Genomic DNA, 20086 nt, shown 5'->3' with positions numbered 1-20086 from the left:
TGAGGACACATAGTAAAGAGGACTGAGGAGTGGCCATTGAAGCTGGAAAAGGACCTATAAGCCAAATTGCCGCGGTCCAGCCGCAGCGGGTCAGGGGGTCCCACAGGTGAGGGCAAGGCGTCGGCGCTGGGTAACAGACGACAACACGCCTCAAAGGACAGTGAAGCTCTGTTCCGTTTATTGAAAGTACACGCAGGTTTTTATAGTTTTCATTTCAGGTAGTGATTAATATTTGCAGTATAACATGATCATTTAAGCAGAAAAAATCAACACAAAGGCAATCAGTAAAAGTACAAAAGTTCTTATAGATTCAGTTAAAAATTATTTTAACTAGGAGAGCCATTAATCAGACAGTTAAAAATATCTTATTGTATACCAAAGTTTCTCAGAATTTGGTATAGGGTATAAGGATACGCTAGACTGAGTAGAGAAAATAGGAGATTTATTATAAAGCCCTCGTGATGTCTAACTTAGCTATCTACCTTTTTTGCTTAAAATGTTTTTTTCTGTGTACTATAAATTCTGACTCCCTAGTGACTGTTTAGTTTGTAATAACTAACTAGCTTTTATTTCTTTGCCTGTCTAGTTGATATATATTCTTATTCAAGGTAAAGGAGGGGCTGTTCCTATGTAGCAGGGGGCTTTCAAGGATACTTCTTTTAAGTTTCTCTAGGAGTTCTTTTTATAAACATGTTTTGTACTTTAAATCCTTCTAAGAAAGTAGTGAGATCATCTCCTGATTTCCTAGAGTATTCTATCTTATCTTGGGTGTTTTTCTAATGATTGTTATTGATTAAGCTTGAATTCTCAGATTGTTCTGATTGTATCCTTGTGCCTATATTCCCTGACGTTCTAGTATGATATTATTGTTCTGTTTATTGAGCCGGGAAAGGTCCAGGCACACTATCTGAATCACTGCCAGGGTATTCATAATGATTAAAGCAAAAGGGTCATGATCTCTAAAGCAAGCACAATCACAATAGGTATTGCAAGGCCTTCCATGCCACGTCCACCAGGTTGGAAACTGCTTCCTTGAAGTCTTACACCCCCTCTCAGGACCTTGTCACGGAGAGAGGGATCCAACAGTGGACGCGGCAGTGGACGTGGCACCAAATGAAGGAAGTATTTGAGGGGACAGAATTATTAACTGAGCCTAGTGCTGCTGAAAATTGCAGTGAGGTAAAGTCTGAACGTTGAGCATCACATTTAGCCACATGAAGATGCTGGGGGTGGAATGATGTTGGCTGAGGGAATGTGATTTTTCAGTGGGTTCAAGAGAGAATGGGAAACAATGAAGACAGAATTTTTGGAGGAGTTTTGTAATAAAATGGAGTAGAGATATAAAATGGTACCTTGAGAGGAAAGTAGGGTCAAGAGAAAGGTTTTCTATATTTTTCAATTATTTTTTTCTTTTTAAAAAGAAATTTAAACATCATCACCATGCTGTACATTGCAGCCCAGAACTTATTTATCTTATAACTGAAAGTGTTACCCCTTGACCCTCTTCACCCATTTTGCCCATCCCTACCTCACCTCTGGCAACCACCAATCTGTTCTGTGTCTTGTCTCATTGCTTTTGGTTTATTGAGATTCCACATGTGAGGTGATACAGTATTTGCCTTTCCTTGTCTGACTTACGTCACTTAGCAAAAGGCCCTCAAGGTCCATCCATGTGGTCACAGATGGCAGGATTTCTTTCCTTTTGATCTTGCTGTTTACATGCATCACGTTTTCTTTCTCCATTCATTTGCTGGTGGACATTTCAGTTGTTTCTCTGTCTTGTCCATTGTGAATAATGCTGCCGTGAATGTAAAATTTTTTAATGTTTTAAAGAATTAGGGAAAAATAGAAAAATGTGCTGCTGGGAAAGATTCGGTAAGGGGGGAAAACTGTTGATTCAGACGAAGGAGAACTGCTGGCATGATGCCCTTGAGGTGCAGTTGGGCATGGGCACTGGGGGCTGGGCGGGTACACTGGTGGGGGCTTATGGGAAAGCCCTTCAGATTGCTTCAGTTTTTTTCAAGTGAAGTAGGAAGCAAGGTCTTTGGCCTTGAAAGAACAGGGAATAGCTAATTCCCACCCCCTTTTCTTTTTTTCCCCACATAGCTAATTAACCATTCTCCTGTTGTTTCAACAACGGAAACTTCCCAGTGTCCCTCCCTTGTTTCCATTGTACTATCTTAGTCCGGATCAAATGACGCAATGTTGTCAGTCGCTCAGCCACCAACCTCCTTCTGTTAGCCATGCTTACAGCTGTTGGCCAGCCCTTCCTAAATCACCACTTTCTTTCTGTCAGTCCTGCTCAAAACCCTTGGTCAGCAACCCATGAAAGAGGAGGAAGACTACTTATCAGCCAGAGCCTCAGCCCTTGGCCGACTGAGCCTTCTTAGTTCAGCAGGACCTGCCGTGTCATCTCACTGTGCCCCGGTTGCCACCCTCCCTGCTGCTGCTGGACTTCTTGCACAAACTAGCTCTGTGGCTGAGGGAAGCTATCAGACCTCTCTACGCCTTCTTTTCCTCATGGCAAAGTGAGGGTATAACTGGTACCCGCCCTTACAGTTGCTTCTTAGACTAATTTATTTATAATAGTCCCTGAGATAGTGTAAGCGCTCCACTCAGTCAACGTCAGCTATTCTTATTCTAATAATCTAAAACCTCTTGCCTTTCTCTTCTTAATCAAATCTTCCCTATCCCTTAAGACACAGCTGGAATGCTTCCTCTCCCAGAAGGTCTTTCTAGTTCATCCTTTCCTCCATGCCCCGACCTCTGTATCTTTTCCTCCTGTTAGCATTAAGCACCCTCTGCGCAGATGACTTGAACATGCTGGTGGCAGAATGCTGCATCTCTTCTGCTAGACTGTCAACATTAAGGGCAAAGGTCTTGCCTCTTAACCTCTTGGAGCTCCGTTCCCTGGATGATACTGTACTGTCAAGATCTCAGGTTTCACAGGAGGTATTCAACCTGTTCAACTTGTCGAAGAAGGATATTCAATTCTTTCATTACTCCATCTGGAGCCTGTACTTCTTGTTTTTGTGTGCCTGCTTCATGCCGTAAGCTGCAAATATGCAGCCTAATACTTGGATGGTCCCTTCCTCTCCAGAGACCTTGCAGCAACTCTCTTCTTCGGCCATTGGTCCAGGACTGTTTGTTAGTTTCATACTCACGGCACCATCTTCCTTTCCTCTGCACCCTCCAGTATTAGAAATCATCTTTTCTTTCTCTTAAGAGAGAGGTTGCCCATCTTCAGGCTTTTTTTCCCGCTTCCTCCTTTCTTCTCTTTCCCAAGGCACCCCTGCTTTGAAGAGGCTGCTGAAAAGGAGGAAATTATTTTATCTTTTATGTTCAGCAAGAATAAAGTAGGAGGCTTCATAAGGAAAATTGGCAAGATCTAAAGTTTTTTTTTTTTTTTTGCATTTCATAAGAACCGAAAGTTTTCTAAGTTTTCTTTTTTTTTTTAATTTAAAAAAAGAACTTCCAAATACACCAAAAAATGATCTGAGTGTTGAAATACCTGCTTCATACCTGGGGGCTTTGAATTTAGCAGCTTTAGTTTGCAAGAAGAAATTCTCTGAATTAGAATTTTTTTGCTACTAGTTGGCTCGCTGCAGCATCTCCTCCCCCACCTTACTCTCCCCTTACCTTTCAGAGTACAGCCAGGCCAGAGAGCTCATCTGTGTGCCCGTGGATGTGACAGACACTTTGAGATGTTTTAGAGAGACTTTGGAAAAATCCAAATATCACAACAGAGCAATCCGCCACAGCAGAAAGTTGCTTTCATTATTTCTTGCACAGACACAAGGTAAAACTACTTGCTCTGCAAGCCTGAGTCCTTATTGGGGGAGGGGGGGTGCCACCCTGCGGACTTGCCACTCCTGCCATATCCTTTCCCCTCTGACTGGCCTGCTCCGTCTCACTCATGGGCTTCTCTGTCTTCTGTGAAACTGCCATACTCCCTGCATAGAGTAGATATGAAAATAATACTTGTTAATTTTTTGACTCTGCACATCTATGTTCTTACTATTTTCTCTGTAGTTATGGTGCTAGTCTTGTTTAATTTTCATAAGTAGATGAATCGATTCATACTGAATTAACTAGAACCTTTTACCAGAACACTACTTTATCAATGTCAAAGAAATGGATGTGTTTTCATATAAGCATCAATAAGATTTCTGGTTAATAACATAGGTTTTTATCTTAAGAGATTTTCTTAGCTTAACACAAGGTGTTCATTCACTCTCATTGGTTACACTACCGTTTTTGTATTTCTCCCTCCTCAGCATCTATCGATCTGTGAACACAGTGAAAACGGGGCTTTGAGTGACAAAGTCATGACCTCAGAGAAGAATGTAGTCAAATTTGTCTATGTTTAGGTTATTTAAATTTTTTTAAATCCTAATTTATGTTTATGATTCTTGGTGTTCAAATTCATTCGCATACTAAAAAATAAAGAACAAACTTAAAATATTCAATAATTATATTTTCAAGTCATTAAAAATAGATTTAAACTTATATTTAAGATGCTAATATCCACTGAACTGATCTTTTAGAAACCCGACCAATATTTTTTTGCAACCACTGACCGAAGTTTTATTTATGTTTGTATATGCGTATACATGGGTGTATGTTTTTGTTGGTGCTGCCCCTGCAACAAGTTAAGATGTGCAGCCACAGTTTTTGGTTAAATTGCCCACAGACTCATTACATTCAACGAGGTCTCCGGATGATGTTTGAAGTCCCTTTCGTCGTGGCATACATTGGCAATGAGTAAGGGCATGAATGAGAAAAGGGAATGAGTAAAGGAAATGAGATTCCTAAGAATGGTTTACATCCACTCACTCTGAATCACACTTGGTATCAAAATACTCATTTGAGATATTGAAATATGAATCAAATACTCACTTGGAACATAGGTTTGGGGGAGTTCCATGGATACCCTGGACCCCAGGAAGACAGACAAGAGGGCCCCAAGGTACAGTAAGTCTGAATCATTGCTGGAGGTACAAAAAAAAAATGGTGTTCTACTTTGAGCACATTCTGAGCAGGACAGGTTCTTTGGAAAAGACAATAATGCTGGGACAGAAGACAAGGAAAAGAGGAGACCTGATATGAAACAGACTGACTTCGTAAAAGACGCCATGAGTCTACAGGAGCCAAGCCGAGTTACTGAGGACAGGACACCGTGGGCATCACTCATGCCACGGGGTCACCAGGAGTTGAGCAACTCAATGTCATGTCACACATACGCCAGAGTATTCCCAGCAGTTTATCCCAGTCCTTCTGTCTCTCTTCAGCTTTTGACTGCTCCCCCCTAGAATATTTACCCCTTTTTTTCTGTGTGCTCTCTGATCTTACAAAGAGACAGCACTTTCCCATTCCCTCCCCCCTCAGGTCAGAGTTACCTGTGTGGGGCAGACTTTTCTGCCCCAGAGGCAACGTACCATCTTCCTCTTGGAAGCCCTTTAAGAAGGGTAAACCCAGTTGCTGTAACTGCCACCAAACCCCAGGAGTAGCAATGCGTCATCTCAACATTGCCGTTCGGGCAGACTGTGACATGCGTACAGAGCCCACCCGCCCCTCTCCCTTCCCATTTCTACTACCTTTTTCTTCACCATCAACTTCCCTCTTTTTTCCATTTTAAATTTCTTTGTTATTTTCTCATGAATAGGAGGCAAAGGAGGAATAAACATTTCAAGACTGGCCCCTGGAAAGGTGGAGTTTTGCCTGGGGACAGAGGAGATGCACATGCCAGCCCCTCCCGACCTCTCTCAGGAACACTTCAGAGTTTTTAGTTCCGTGGAGAAAAGCAAACTGCCCTCTTCACAACTCGGACTCGTAATTTCTTCGTTTTACAAAACTATTGGTAAGATTTATCCATTATGTGTTTGTTTTCACGGTGATCATCTGCGTGGATGTTGGAGATTGCATTCGGTCCTGAAGTGCTGTTTCTAAAAGCAGGATGAAAGAGCCTGAAATAGAATCTATTCCTCATGCCCTTGCAGGCACTGGCAGAGCAGTGTTGAGACAAGATGCTCCCAGCACTGCCCCGGCCCCATCCCCCCGGCCTGCCTGTCCCACCTTGAGGTCCTGGGCCATTCATCCTCCACCCATGTCCCTTTGACTGAACCTGTGAACTGCCCGTCAGGATGTGGCCGCCTTGCTTGCTTTGCTCTGCTCCGGCCGTTTTCATTTTCTTTGCCCTTCCACTTGCTTTTACACAGCAGAACGCACTCAGCCCATGTGGCCCCAGTGCGTTCCTTTTCTATACCAGACATTGTGTAATCCCCCTTTACTCTCTGGAATACAATATTTGATAGATTCCTTCTACACGTATTATTTCCCCCCCAACTCAGTGTGAAGCTGTAAACATAAAACATGGGACAAATCAGTCACTTCATAATAAAAGACTCTGCTGTTGGTGTGCTAAGGCTCAAGGGGCCGCAGGCCATCGAAGCCTGTGGGACAGCCACGCCTGTCGCAGCTGCGGGTGCAGCTCGGCTTTGTGCTTGTGCTGGTGACACGTAGCATCAGCACTGCCACTTTTGGTGGCATAATTTTCTAAAATAGCAAGTAAATGTAGGTAAACTTTTGAACAAAAAGAGTGTGGTTGCATTTTTGACAAATTCAGAACATTTTGAAAACACGCAAATATGCCCTTATTATGTATAAAATGTGTAAACAGATTTCTCACCTCTTCCTTCATGGGGTGGCGAGGGTGGGGGGGGAGAGCACCCACTGTCTCCGGTCTTCACGTATAAAGCACCAGGTGCCCCATTGTGACAACTAGCAAAACCCTTCCTAAGACTCTAAAATACCTCTAGGGGACAGAATAGATGTCATTAGAAGTTACTGCCGTGTAGATTGGGTATTTTAGAGTCCTTGAATGGCTACATGTCCTTTAATGCGTGCATTTGTGAGAAGCCCTGAACCTCCCCCCGCCTCCCAATTCAGGTGATGTGAAAGATTTGTTTGGGTTTTGTTTTCGCATTTGAGTAAAAGGAAGCATCCGATATGCTATAATCTTGTCACATCCCCACTCAGAAACAGAGCCTTCAAAGCTTCCCACGCGCTATCGAGTAACGACCACGTTTTGCCACAGGCCATCCAATTGCCTCTGGTGTAACTACTGCCTCCTTCCTCACCCTCCCAGAAAACCATGCTGCAGCCACACGGCTCTGCCGGACAGACCCATCCCTGTCTACCTAGTGTGCCTTTGCTGAGCTTCTCTTCTCAGCCATTTCTACCGACCTGACTCTTATTTCACTTTCTCCACACTCTGTGCCTCTGGTTGGGCCCGGTCTCCCACTCCACCATGTTCAAACAGAACGGTGTTCACTGTCTTTCTGTGCATATCACATGCAGCATTCGCAGGCACTAGTAGCTTGCGGTTTGCTTATGTACACAGTTCAGGAATGATGCAGCTTAAAATATTTTTGCAAATATAGAGGAAATATTTTTCAGGAACTGATATTTGTTCTTTTACTTGATTAAAATACAGATGTTCTCCAAGCCAGCAATCAAAGAAGTCTTAAAGTTCAGGCATTGCATCAACTTGGAAGTCTTCTTATCTTCGCAGGAAAGAAAAGGTAGAATTTTTTAGGAGTCTACCAAAGGAGGGAAAGCTTTGTTTGAAAAAATTTTTTGAATTACTGTGAAAAATGTTATCTTTTATCATTTCTACTTCTTCAATAATATTACATTGCTATTATTCATCAAATGCTACCTGAGAGAAATGGTTACACATACATAATACGCGAGTGATATAGATTTTAATTAAACTATTTCTTCAGTGCATTCGCTTTCCCTTTTGGAAAGATCTGATGACATAGGTCTCAGAGAATGGATGGCTCGAAGCTGTGTTTCTGTTCTAGGGCTGCTTTTAAGTGTTGGTGTCAAGCGCTTGATGACATATTCGGGAAAGAAGATGTGCTGCATACGTGGAAAGAGTTTGGCACCTCGCTCACCAGTGCCACCGATGGCTCTTCACCTCCAGGTTACAAGGACTACAGTGAGGACTTTCTGTCCAGAGTCGGCATTTGGGGCTGTTTGCAAGGAGCGGTCATATCAGCAAAGATCGCCCAGTGAGTGTGACGTTGGAAGGACCTACACGATAGATAATAGCTTCCCTTTGTAGGGTGCCCGCTGTGCCACATGGAGAGCCGTGCCTCACACACACTGGGTTCTTGCACCTATGTCCACAACACAGAGGCTCATAACATCTACTTACTTGTGATGCTCATTGTTTATGGCGCTCTCCTCTCCCCACAATACCTCCCACACAGGCCTTTGCTTTGCTTGGATATATCCTGAGAGCCTTGCATGGAGTTGGCATTAAGTGACTACGTGTTGAAGGAATGAATGAATGAATGAATGAATGAGTGAGTGAGTGCACATTTGACATGGGAGCAAGAATGGCAGTGTGGAGGCAGGCCCACTGGGTCTGATTTAAGAGCTTCCTGTGTGCTCTGTGATCCTTAGTAAGTTGCTCATCTTCTCTGAGCCTCAGTGTCCTCATCTTTAGACCTTGGTGGTGAGAGCCATGTGACACACTGCAGTAGTTTGCCAGGGCAAATGGCCACAGACTGCGTGGCAGGGACAATAGAAACGTGTTTCTCACAATGCTAGAGGCTAAAAGTCTGAGTTCAAGGTGTTGGCCGTTGGTGTCCTCCAAGGTCTCTCTCCTCACCTCTCTGGGTGGTTGTCTTCCTCCATGTGTCTGTGTACTTATCTCTTCTGGTACCGGGGGTTAGGACTTTAATATGAAATGGATGTGGGGAAGGGCATGTAACTTAGTCCATAACACATAAGGTGTTAATTTCCCACTGCTGCTTAAAACAACACAGGTTTATTATCTTACACCCAGGGAGGTCTGAAGCCCTAAAATCAGTGCGTTGGCAGGTCTGTGGTCCTGCTAGAGGCTCTACGGGAGAATCTGTTTCCTTGTCTTTTCTAGCTTCTCGAGGCCGCCGGCATTCCTTGGCCCGTGCTCCTGTGCTGTCTTCAGGACCCACAGGCTCCTACCTTCCAGTCAGTCTCTCTCTCTCTCTCACCTCTGTTCCCAACCTCAGATCTCCTCTTTTACCTTCCTGCCTTTCTCTTCTAAGAACCACTGCCATTACATGGAACGAATTTAAATAATCCAGGATAACTATCTCATGGTCCGTAATTTAATCACATTGGCAAAGTCTTTTGAAATTATTTTTGTCGTGTATGGTAACATGCTCATAGGTTTTGGGAATTAGGATGTGGACGTCCGAGGTGGTGGGGCCCGTTATTCAGCCTGTCACGCAGAACCTGTGTGAGAGTTTGTCGCACACAGTGCCTACACCTCGACAACACTCACAGATATCTTAAGTGTTTGATTAATGTGAGAGATTTCGAAAGGATGGGAGGCGGGCAGTGCCCGCTGCGGCAGCACTTAGGCTAAAATTGGAACGGCACAGAGCGGATCAGCGTGGCCTGTATGAGGATCGCACAGATTCTGGTTGTGTTCCATGTTTAAAAATACGAAGTGTGGAGGGGTGGAGGGACAGGCTTCCTTCGCCTCCCGATTGGTATATTTATAGCCTACCTGGGGTGTGATGTGGTTGGCAAAAACCTGCATGGTATGTGAGCTAGAGAGCAATTTTTAAAAAAATAATTAGTTAATAATCACATTGTTTCCAGAAAATTAGCATCCTTGGGCAAGGGAAGTAAGAAATTACTTAGTTTGTAAGTATCAAACAGTAAATTTTTTTTAAGTTAGTCACGTTTCATTGTCTCGCCCTCCAGGGGGACACACATGCACACACAGTCCCACACAAGCCTGGGCTGTGACTTAGCAGAGCCCCGCAGCACAGAAGGGGAAAGCTGAGACAGATTCACAGCTTGAGAAAGAACTGCTGCAGCCTTCCTGCCGTTGGGCCCCTCGGCTGCCCCCAGCCTCCCAGGCTGTTATCTGCTGGTCTTCAGCCAACAGGAAGTCATTTCCCAGTTATCCCTCTGGAAGTCTGACTTCCACAGGATATGCGATACCACAGGGAGCTTGGCAGTTCTCAGAGATTCCCTGAGTGGAAGAACCTCGTCTCCCCACTGTTCAGAAGGGCAAAACACCACACTTGAATACTCACATAGAGAGGCTGGACTCAGATTGACAATTAATTAATGTAGTTAACATAGTTAAGCCAACTGGTTTTATCTAAATACGATTGAGAAGAAGGTAATCTGGTTTATAGCTTTAGAGGTGAATTTCAAGACCCACATGAAAAGGAACTCAAAGTCTTCTAACAGACTTAAAATCAGACAGTAAATTCAGAGACATTGCATTATCTTTGGTGGAGAGACTTAACAGCATCAATGTGTCCATAATATACTTAGAAAACGCAGTGTTTTAATCTTTGGAGGGGGAGTTATTTAACCATACTCTTTAACTATTTAAAACTGTGCACCTCCTTTCCCCCCCAAATTCCACCTCTAAGGATTTATGCAGTAGAACTAATAGGACAAGTGCTCAAAAGTGTGGATACAACCGTGCTCACCTCAGCATTGGAAAAATAAAATGGTGCTAAATACTTTTATATTATGGTATATTCACATGATGAAAATATTTAAGTTCTATAAAGTAATGATGTAATTCATTATATCCCAAATGGAACAGCTGTTTATAAGGTAATATGTATTGCATAATTCTAGTCTTAATGTGTGTGTGTATAACTAGGAAAAAGTCTAGAAGGAAATCAGCCAGAAGGTTACTACTAAACATGTTTAGGCGGTAGGGTTATGGCTATTGTTTTATTTTTAACATTTCTCATTGTTCCAGATCTTATATGAGTATGTAGCACTTTTAGAATAACAAAGAATACTTTAATTTTGGAAAGTCTGTGAGTATTAGAGATGTGTTTATATAAAAACACTTTTGAAAAATTGTCTAGGAATCCATTTTTTTCTTATACTTACTTAGATTCATTAAGGAGTTGGACGTTGCCAAGAGATCCAACTGTTGCATTTTGTCTGCATTACTCTTTCAGGTAAGACTTCATATTTGTCCTTCTGCAGGAGCACGACCAGTCAGCCAGTAAAGTGCAGTATTTATCACATTTATAAACCATACAGGTAGGAAAATAGCATGAACATCAATGAGATGTCAGAAGCCCATCTTTCCTTCTCTGGCGGAACCCATGTGGCACTGTCACCTTTAGTATCCAGCAGGGGCAGCTTTCTCCTTGACAAAACAAAAGGAGTTTTACAGATCAGGAAACTGAGTCATCTATTGTTAGTAAGGTCACGTTGCTAATGAGCAGTGAAATCAGTCTGTCCCACGGGTGGGTCCCTTAGGTTACCTCATCTCTGAATAAAGTTTTGCTCAATTGCATGATACAAAGTATACTATGGAGTGAAAACAAGAAACAGTTTGAAGACTACAGAAATATGTAGACTCTTAGGATTTGGGTTTGACTTTACTGAGGAATAAAGGAGCTTTTATCAGAAATACAAGACATTTTTTCGATTCAGGAATCTCAGCAGGGGCTTGGCAATGTACTAAAGGTTCTGTTTGCTTTGAAGTATGGGCACCCTCGTTCTGTGTGTGAGAAGGGTCTGATATCTTAGGAAATCTGGGTAGATAAGATCTTTGGGAAATGGTTCTCTGAATATAAGGCCAGACTTTTCATTTTTCTTATATTCCATTCACCTCTTGCCTGAACTTCAAAGGGAAGAGGCAAGGGCGTAAAGTGAACGATAATCCGATTCTGACTCTGCATATTGCATCCTTCACATACTGCACTCCTTGTTCTTGAAAATAAGGCAGATTATGTTTTAGAAAATAGGTACAGTTGACCCTTGAACAGCAAGAGGGTTGAGGGCATGCTGACCCCCACACAGTTGAGAATGTACATGTAATTTTTCACTTCCCCAAAACTTGGTTGCCCCTCAGGATCCATGGGTGATTGTTTCCGAGATCCCCCACAGATAGTAAAATCTATGGATGGGCAAGTTCACTATTAAAATGGCAGAAATCAATGCCCCTAGTCAGCCCTCTGCATCTGCAGACTCCCAACTGCAGATCAAAAACAACAAAGGTATTAATGAAAAAAATCTGTGTGTAAGGGGACCTGCCTAGTTCAAGCCCATGTTGTTCAAGGGTCACCTGTAACTTAAAAATGTATATCACTTTTTGCCTAATGTGGACATAGTTTCTTAGTAATTCTACACCTAAAATAAAAGTTAGGTGGTGCAATTTAATTTTAAAAACTGTCAATTCTTTTTATGATTTTAAAGCAAATTTGTAAAATGAAAAATTTAAACAACTGCCTAGCATTTTAGAGTAAGGTACCTTATAACTTTAGTGAGCAACCTGATACAGTTCTTTCTGATGTCACCTTAAAATAATTTTATTTTATTTATTTATTTTTAATTTCATTTTACTTGTTGGTCAAGTACCATTTTCTGTTTTTCACTCCCATCCCAGCCCACCCACCCACACCTCCCCACCTCCCTCCCATTTCCATCCCCCCTAGTTTTTGTCCATATGTCCTTTATATTTGTTCCTATAAACTCTTCCCCTTTTTCCCTGGAATTCCCCCAGAATTTCCTCCCCTCTGGTCACTGTCAGCCTGTTTTCTGTTTCAGTGTCTTTGGATATATTTTGCTTGTTTGTTTGAAAGACAAATACCATATGATCTCACCTTTAACAGGAACCTAAACAACAAAACACTAAAATATTTTTAAATGCATTTATCATCAAGGAATTTTAATTTTTTAAGATAGCGTATGAAGCTCTTCTAAATGTAAAGTTTGATTTTTGTGTATTCATCTTGTTTCCCAACATCTAGTGCAATGATGGTCATATAAATTACTTAAGAAATCTTAGTCAAATTAAAATAATCACCTTTTCAGTTAATTCACTTAAGATTCAGAATTACCTCTCCTTGATTTATACTTCTGAAGTAAGTTGTTATCTCCTCTACTTACAGGTTGATAAAATGGAAAAACATAAATTTTTTTAGCTAAATAGATACATGACCTTTGTATTGTCTCTCTGCCCCCATTGGCTGTGCGACCTCAGATAAGTTGTTTAAACCTCATTTATATCATTGGTGAGATAATAATCCTCATATGGGTCAGTTAAATGAGGATTAAATGAGATAGGACTTACCAAACAGGTTACCAGTAGTATCCAACACAAAATTAACCCTCAACAGGTAACTTAATATAATGATAATTTCTTCTGAAAATAATTATTCAACTACCGTGGAATTTAAAAGGCACCTCTTGAATGATAAGAACATTCGGAACCTATGACAATGATAAGTACTGTTTATTACAGGGTAGAGTTTGCTAGGTGTGTGCTAAGCACTGTAGGAGGTACTACATGTACTTACCTTTCTCTGTCATTATAGCAAATGCAGTACACAGCTCTTCGTTTCACCTTTTTTCATTTTCAGGGTTTGCTTAGAACCACGCTTCCACACCCCAAAGCCGAACGTTGCTATGCTCAGTATGAAATCACCCAGCTTCTCCCAGGCATCGAGCTATTCTCGGATGTACACAGGGCCGATATTTGCTCTGTGGTTGCAAGTTTGTATTATGTTATACGTGAACTGCACTTTGCTAAGCAAAATATAATAGTAAGTAATTGGTAAAATCAGTGAATCTTAATTCACTGTGGTATTTATATTTGCCCCACTTTATACTTTTCAAAAGTGGTTCATGTTTTGGCAGTTCTTGTTTAACTTTGAACTCTATATTCAAGATTCTTACCTGTACTTCAAAATGAAAATATATTAAGGTTTTTTGATATCATTGTTTTTTAAAAAGATTTTATGTGTTTATTTTTAGAGAAAGAGAGGGAGATAAACATTAATGTGTGGTTGCCTCTCGAATGCTCCCTACTGGGGACCTGGCCTGCAACCCAGGCATGTGCCCTGTCTGGGAATCGAACCAGCAACTCTTTGGTTTGCAGACCAGCACTTAATCCACTGAGCCACATCAGCCAGAGCTGATATCATTGTTTACATTGCATTTTGGATCCAAAACAATGTCTATTTGATTTGGTCCTCTTTTTACTCTATTTTACCTTTTTCTCTTAAGACGTTTGGTGAAATTCATTAGAATGTTTTACTGGCCTCAAACAGAGGAATCTGGTGCACATGTCACTCTCTGAATTGTCTTGCAGGTCCTATCAATAACAAAACTATGAGAATGTTGATTGAAAAAATTTATCTTTGCATCTCCTCTTTTCTCTGTTTCATCCTAAGTAGAAGACAGACACTTCTTAATATCCCAGGAAATTAAAAAATTCCAGTACAGCTCTTTTTTTCCACTTGTGTAAATGAACTACAATATATGTATCATAAATTTGAAGTCGATTGCATTTTTTAAAACAAAAATGCAATCTAACTTTTGGTCATTTTATATTTTCCTCCCATATGGTGTTTCCCTGCTTTCATATCTCTTATTTCCCTGTTTCTTTCTTAGTATCTGTTCTGTCTCTCTGCTTCTTCCCCTACATAATTTTCATACCTACTTTCTTTTCTTATGTATTCTTTTCTATTCTTTTGTGCTAAATTCACTCTCTCTCCTTATATTGAAAAAATTTATTTCTTCCTGATATGAGTTGTTAAATTATAAAACCATGTGTTAAAGTGTAGTGATAAATGCTTTTAACACTTGGCAGATTTGGCAAGAAATTGTTTATCAAAAAAATAACAAAATGGTGCTCCTTTCATAGTTAAGGGGATTCATTTCTGGATTTAGAAAATAAAAAAAAGAAAATAGTTCTATCCCCTGGGCAACCTTTAGCTGCCTAGTCATATTCATATATAATACATACGACTGCACTGGACAAGAAATGAGACTTTTTTCCTCTGAAGCTTAAGAAATTGAGAACATTTTTCTGAATAATTGAGCAATTGGCAGCAATAAACTGGTGTTTTTATTTCTCACTAAACAAAAGAACATCTCAAAGGTAATAGCCAACTCATTGTTTCATGCTGCATTAACTGTAGAAAAAAAGGTATTCTGTTACATTTGTAGTGCATAATTGTAGAAAATGCATAATGTTTGAAACATTTATGATCAGTTCTAATCCTTTTTAAAACTGTTGCTATCAGCAGCTGCCAATTGGCTGACAGAGTCTTCTTAGCTGAACTTGCAGGATATAAACAATGTATTTCATACTATACTGCTGTCCAGAAAAACCCCAGTAGCTAAGGAAGCTGCTGCCACATATAAAATTTGCTCTGGGCCCCACCGCTGTGGAATCATGGGAAGTAGTCTGCTAGTTAATGGTAATCTCAGCCCTCCTTGATCCATCTCCCTTTATTGGGGCGGGACCCAGCTGTAGGGACCGTGAGCTTCAGTTTTGAGTTGAGATCAGGAGGAGCTGTTCTAAAGCCTAGGCAAAACTATCCCCTCCACACCTGTCTCTGGCCTCATAGCGAGTGGCTGGGTCACTTGAAATATTGATAGTCTGTAGGCCGTCACTTATGTGTGTGAGATTTCAGGAAGAGTTGAACTTGGGGGTTAATTCTAGGGAAATGAAACTATTAAGTGAGGAGTAAGCTTGGGTTTTAATGAGCAGACTCTGTGCTCTGTGAAGGCAGTGACTTTTTAGGTGTTTTTTTCTTTCTTTCTTACTCAACAGTACCTGACACATATTAGGCATGTTATAAATATTGGGTTGGCCCAAAAGTTCAGTCAGTTTTTTTCCCATATGATGGCTTTAGTAGCTCTTAGTTGTCTTTAACTTCATTTGAAACAATTTTGTTACGTTATATTGTGACAGCTGTCATGTCAACGTGCATTTAAAAAAAATCAAAATTGGTGAACTTTTGTGTAGCCATTTTACTATTGAAAATGGAAGAAAATATGTAACATTTTCAGCATATTATGCTTTATTATTTCAAGAAAGGTAAAAATGCAACTGAAATGCACAAAAAAATTATACAGTGTGTGGAGAAGATGCTGTGACTGGTCAAATGTATCTAAAGTGGTTTGCAAAGTTTCGTGCTGGAGATTTCTTGGTGCAGGATGCTCCACAGTTGGGTAGACCAGTTCAAGTTGATAGTGATCAAACTGAGACATTAACAGAGAACAATCAAAGTTATACCATGTAGAAGATAGCCAACCTACTCAAAATGTCCAAATCAATAAAGTTCTTGGTGAAAATGAAAAATGTGTCTTTTACATATAAAATGAAACAGACTTTTTGGCCATCTCATTATTTATTATGATAGAGATATTATTTTTCTGATAGAGATATTCTAATTGAAGACAAACAGCAGCTGATGTTGTGCTGAGTGAGTAGGAGCTACTGGGGACGTGGACGTGACCTTCTGTGCTTCCCATTTCATATGTGTCTGATGGCTCATTTGCTAGCATGTTTTCACCGACTTCAGTAATTTATATTTATATGTTGAATTAGTTTTTCAAGGAAGATAATTAACTGCATTTTTACTTTTCCTTTTTAAAAAAGATGTGAGACCTAAGGTTTGTGTACCAAGTGGCATCTACTTGGAACTGTAGGTCCCTGAGAGCACTTTAAAGTCCTGATAAAATTATGAAGAGTGCGCTAGCAGACCATTTTAGTCATTCCAAACAGTGTCATCTAGCGTGGAAAAAAAAATCACCATTTTATGTAACGTCTCCTACATTATTTGTCTAAATTTTATTATTAGGTTATTAACTTGATAAAATTTTTTTAAAATAAAATGTTTTTCTCTTGGTAGATTTTGCCTCTCCTTGCATTGTACCAATATTTTGTTTCTGGAATTTGCCAAGACCTGGTCAGAAATCTAGAAGCAAGAATCCTCAAGGTATGTTCCAAATTTTTAAGACATTCGATATTCTTGAACTGTTAAAGGTATTGGCATGACTTAATTTTGTTCTAATACTCATACTAATAAGCTGTTAATAGTGGGGTATATTGATATTAAAAAGGTTTGCCTATCATTGTAATGAAACATGAGAAAAAGCCAGTTAGATGGGTTTAGATCATTTTATGCTTGGGCCTCAGTAAAGTGGGGATCAGTTATACTGGTAATGAGGTTCACCCAACACCAGTCAGTCTGGGAGTCGCCCCTTCTGAAAGACTGGTTCACTGAAAGACTGCAGACTGATGATTCCATGTGCTGCAGTTTCTGTGGATTTTTTTTCCTAAGGATCTTTATGTATATTATGGTATACCAGAATTCAAAACTAAAAAAGATTATTTTATTTTTACCTTTTTATTGTATTTTTCCATTACCCTTTATCCCCCCATATCTGCTCCCACCTCCACCCACTCCCTCCCCCTTGCACTCGCCACACTGTTAATTGCACAGAAAGTTGAAGTGACAGAACACACAGGCACTAACTTACAGTTGACTGTGGAACCCAGGAATCGGCTGAGGTTCTCTGCCTTCAAGGTTCCCGTGCAGTGGGCTTGAACCCCACGGGGAGTGGGAACCTCTAGCACCTCGTTTTCTCTGCCCCTTCCTCCATCCTCTGTGGTTGCTCCTACTTTTGTTGAACTTGTTGTACTTGGTCATCTTACGACTCAGCAGATTTGCTCCTGGTTCTGCATGTCCTCATCTCTGATGTGGACATTACAACCCTGTCCCATATTACACACGGAGACACACACGTTCACACCCACAACACACTTACCCACGGTGTTTGTTTTCATACTGGACTTCACTGAACGTTGGGGACACAGGAAATCTTAAGATGAGGAAAAACAAACCATTTACATCAATAAAGTCGTTTGTGGAAGTGAAAAAAAGCTAAAAAATAAATAAATGAAATAAAATATTTGGCATCTTTGAGCCTAAAATATTTCTTGGCCAACATCTCACGCTTTGCCTCCCCTCCTGTAGCTCAACGAGCCGTGTGGTGGTGTGTGTTTCACAACTCACTCTGAAACATGAGTTCTGATTCATAGCATTTGAAACTTCCACAGTGTAAGTGCTCTCCCTGGAACCCACGTTAGCCTACCAAGTGGGCATTACTGACCGTGGAATGGGGGCTCCATGTGCACCGTCAGCTCTCACAACTGGGAGTGAGTGGGCTCCCACAAACTTCTGGCAAAATCTTCCCTGTTTTTTAAGCAGAGGAAATTAGAATTCCCTTTAAACTGTTCCATACATCCAGACCCTGGTCTTGAGCCAGTGTTTTCAGATCCAAATAGTCCATCACATTTTGTTTCTAAATAAAGTACCTTCCCTAAGAGGAAGTCAGTGCTGACTATTAAGATGATGTGTTTTAATTTGTGAATAAATAATTCATTACCAGCCACGGTCATTTCTGGATTACCATTTCTGAGTTACCAAACTCTTAAGAGTTCCACTTTTGAATTTCAATAACACTTAAAAAAAAACACATACAACTTTTCTCTCTCTTAAAAAAAAAAGCAGTGCTGTCTTCAAGCTTGCATAATTCCTGAATGCTAGGGTCTGTCTATATCTATTCATCTTTTAGTCCTGTATACTGTCTTGTAATAAATTCACATACTTAATATTCAGTAATTCCTGAATTGAATTTAAAATCTGTACACATTTATCAAATGCCTCTGTCCACACCCTCCTAGACGTTTGGCAGGAACTCACCTAGAAGACACTTGGTAAATATTTATTGCTTTACCTCTAAAACAACATTTATTGAGTACCCCTTGTATAAAAGGGGTACTCAATAAATGTTAGTAACTCTAATCAAAGAAATGTAACCCCATGGTCCTTGCTTATAGGGACACAAAAATAAGAAAGAGACAGAGCATATATAGAAAACAGGAACATGGGCACCTTCTGCTTGATCATTTCCGAGTGAGTATGAGGAATGCTGTCTCCAGGAGCTTGAAAGAAAGAAAAATGGCTTTGAGCCATTTTGAGCCAGGGGAGGTTCTGTGTGGGGTGGTTGGAGCAGAAGATAACAGGAGAGAACCAGGGGTCCATGATGTGGACACAACCAGGGGCCAGTCTTTAGTTCCAAACTGAGGCGTGATGCGACGGGGGAAATGAGGAGATTGGGCTAATGGTTTTATTTGGACTGTGATAAGAGGCAAGCATGGAACGGTTGCAATGACTGTTAGTAACATTTCAGAAGGAGATGGAAAAAGGCACTGAAAGAACAAAGTATTTGGTTAAGTGACTGGTTTTTTTATTGGATTGTTAACTCGATAGGCCACTTGACACCTGTTTTTGTACAGAGTAGCCCAAAAGCTAGTGAAGAAGTGCAGACTCCATTCTGTAGTGGTGGGTTGGAAGGGGGAATCGATTATAGAAGTTTGAGCAGGAGAAGGATGTAGTCAGATGTATCCGGGAACAGCACCAGGAGCAGAGTGAGGTGGAAGTGGGATCTTACTGGCATAGTTGGCCCGAGAAACCCAACTAGGGTTTTAACAGAAGCAGTGAAGAGTGGCAACCAGTGCGTCGCACAGAGGAAAGGAGTGACAGCCTATGTGAGCAGAATCGGCCCACCCTTTCTGGGAGAGACTGGGGTCAGTGAGTGGGAAGGGAGAACAGTCGTAGTCAGGAAATAGCTAACGATGCTGCTTTTTTGACAAGCCAGAGAGCAATAGATCACGCCATTCAGTTTCTGAGTGCCCTGGTGTCTTTTAAGGAAAGCTTTAAGACCACTTAATGATCAGCTGGTCTGGCTTCCCTTCAAAAGTGCCAACATCTTGAAAGATTTATTACTCTTAACATAGCTAACATTCCTGGAAAGAGTATCGTTAGTTCTGTATCTGCGTGAGTGAAGGGTTGATTTATGGGTAGATTTTTTTCTCTCTTCTGGTTTGTTTGTGTTCACAGTGTTGGCCATTTCTGAAAATACCTGCCCACTACCATCACTATTTATTTTTCAAGTGGTCTGATTGGCCCAATAAACTGAAACCAGAAGTAGCCTTAACCATTACAGGTAGTCCACGCACAGCACAGGCACCCAGACACCAGGGGGTGTTTCCTCCGAGGGCAGTGAGAAGAGCCCATCGAGAAGTCTGAAGGAGCTCCTGTGGCTCCCCAAAGTCTGCTTGGGTATTTTATGGCATCAGGAGGTTAGAGCCCAAGGTGTCTTAGGCAAGAACCAAAGTATACAACTCAATAGACAAGAAGTATTTTCTCTATTAAAAATACCCTCC

At 41.0% G+C, this 20086-nt stretch overlaps 1 protein-coding gene across 1 annotated transcript in view; it reads left to right on the top strand.

Moving 5' to 3' along the window:
• CFAP54 (cilia and flagella associated protein 54) overlaps nt 1–20086 on the top strand; it is a 253182-nt gene that overhangs the window by 139280 nt on the left and 93816 nt on the right. The window contains 7 exon segments of the mRNA XM_037160832.2: nt 3647–3799; nt 5666–5860; nt 7496–7583; nt 7869–8078; nt 10937–11003; nt 13419–13601; nt 16704–16790. Coding sequence (XP_037016727.2) covers nt 3647–3799; nt 5666–5860; nt 7496–7583; nt 7869–8078; nt 10937–11003; nt 13419–13601; nt 16704–16790 — 983 coding nt within the window.

The sequence above is a fragment of the Artibeus jamaicensis genome, unplaced genomic scaffold (assembly GCF_021234435.1).
Source record: "Artibeus jamaicensis isolate MK-2021 breed Jamaican fruit bat unplaced genomic scaffold, CSHL_Jam_final contig_233, whole genome shotgun sequence".
In the NCBI taxonomy this organism is placed as follows: domain Eukaryota; kingdom Metazoa; phylum Chordata; class Mammalia; order Chiroptera; family Phyllostomidae; genus Artibeus; species Artibeus jamaicensis.
Note: the sequence above shows the minus strand (reverse complement) of the source record. Positions and strands in the feature narration are given on the sequence as shown.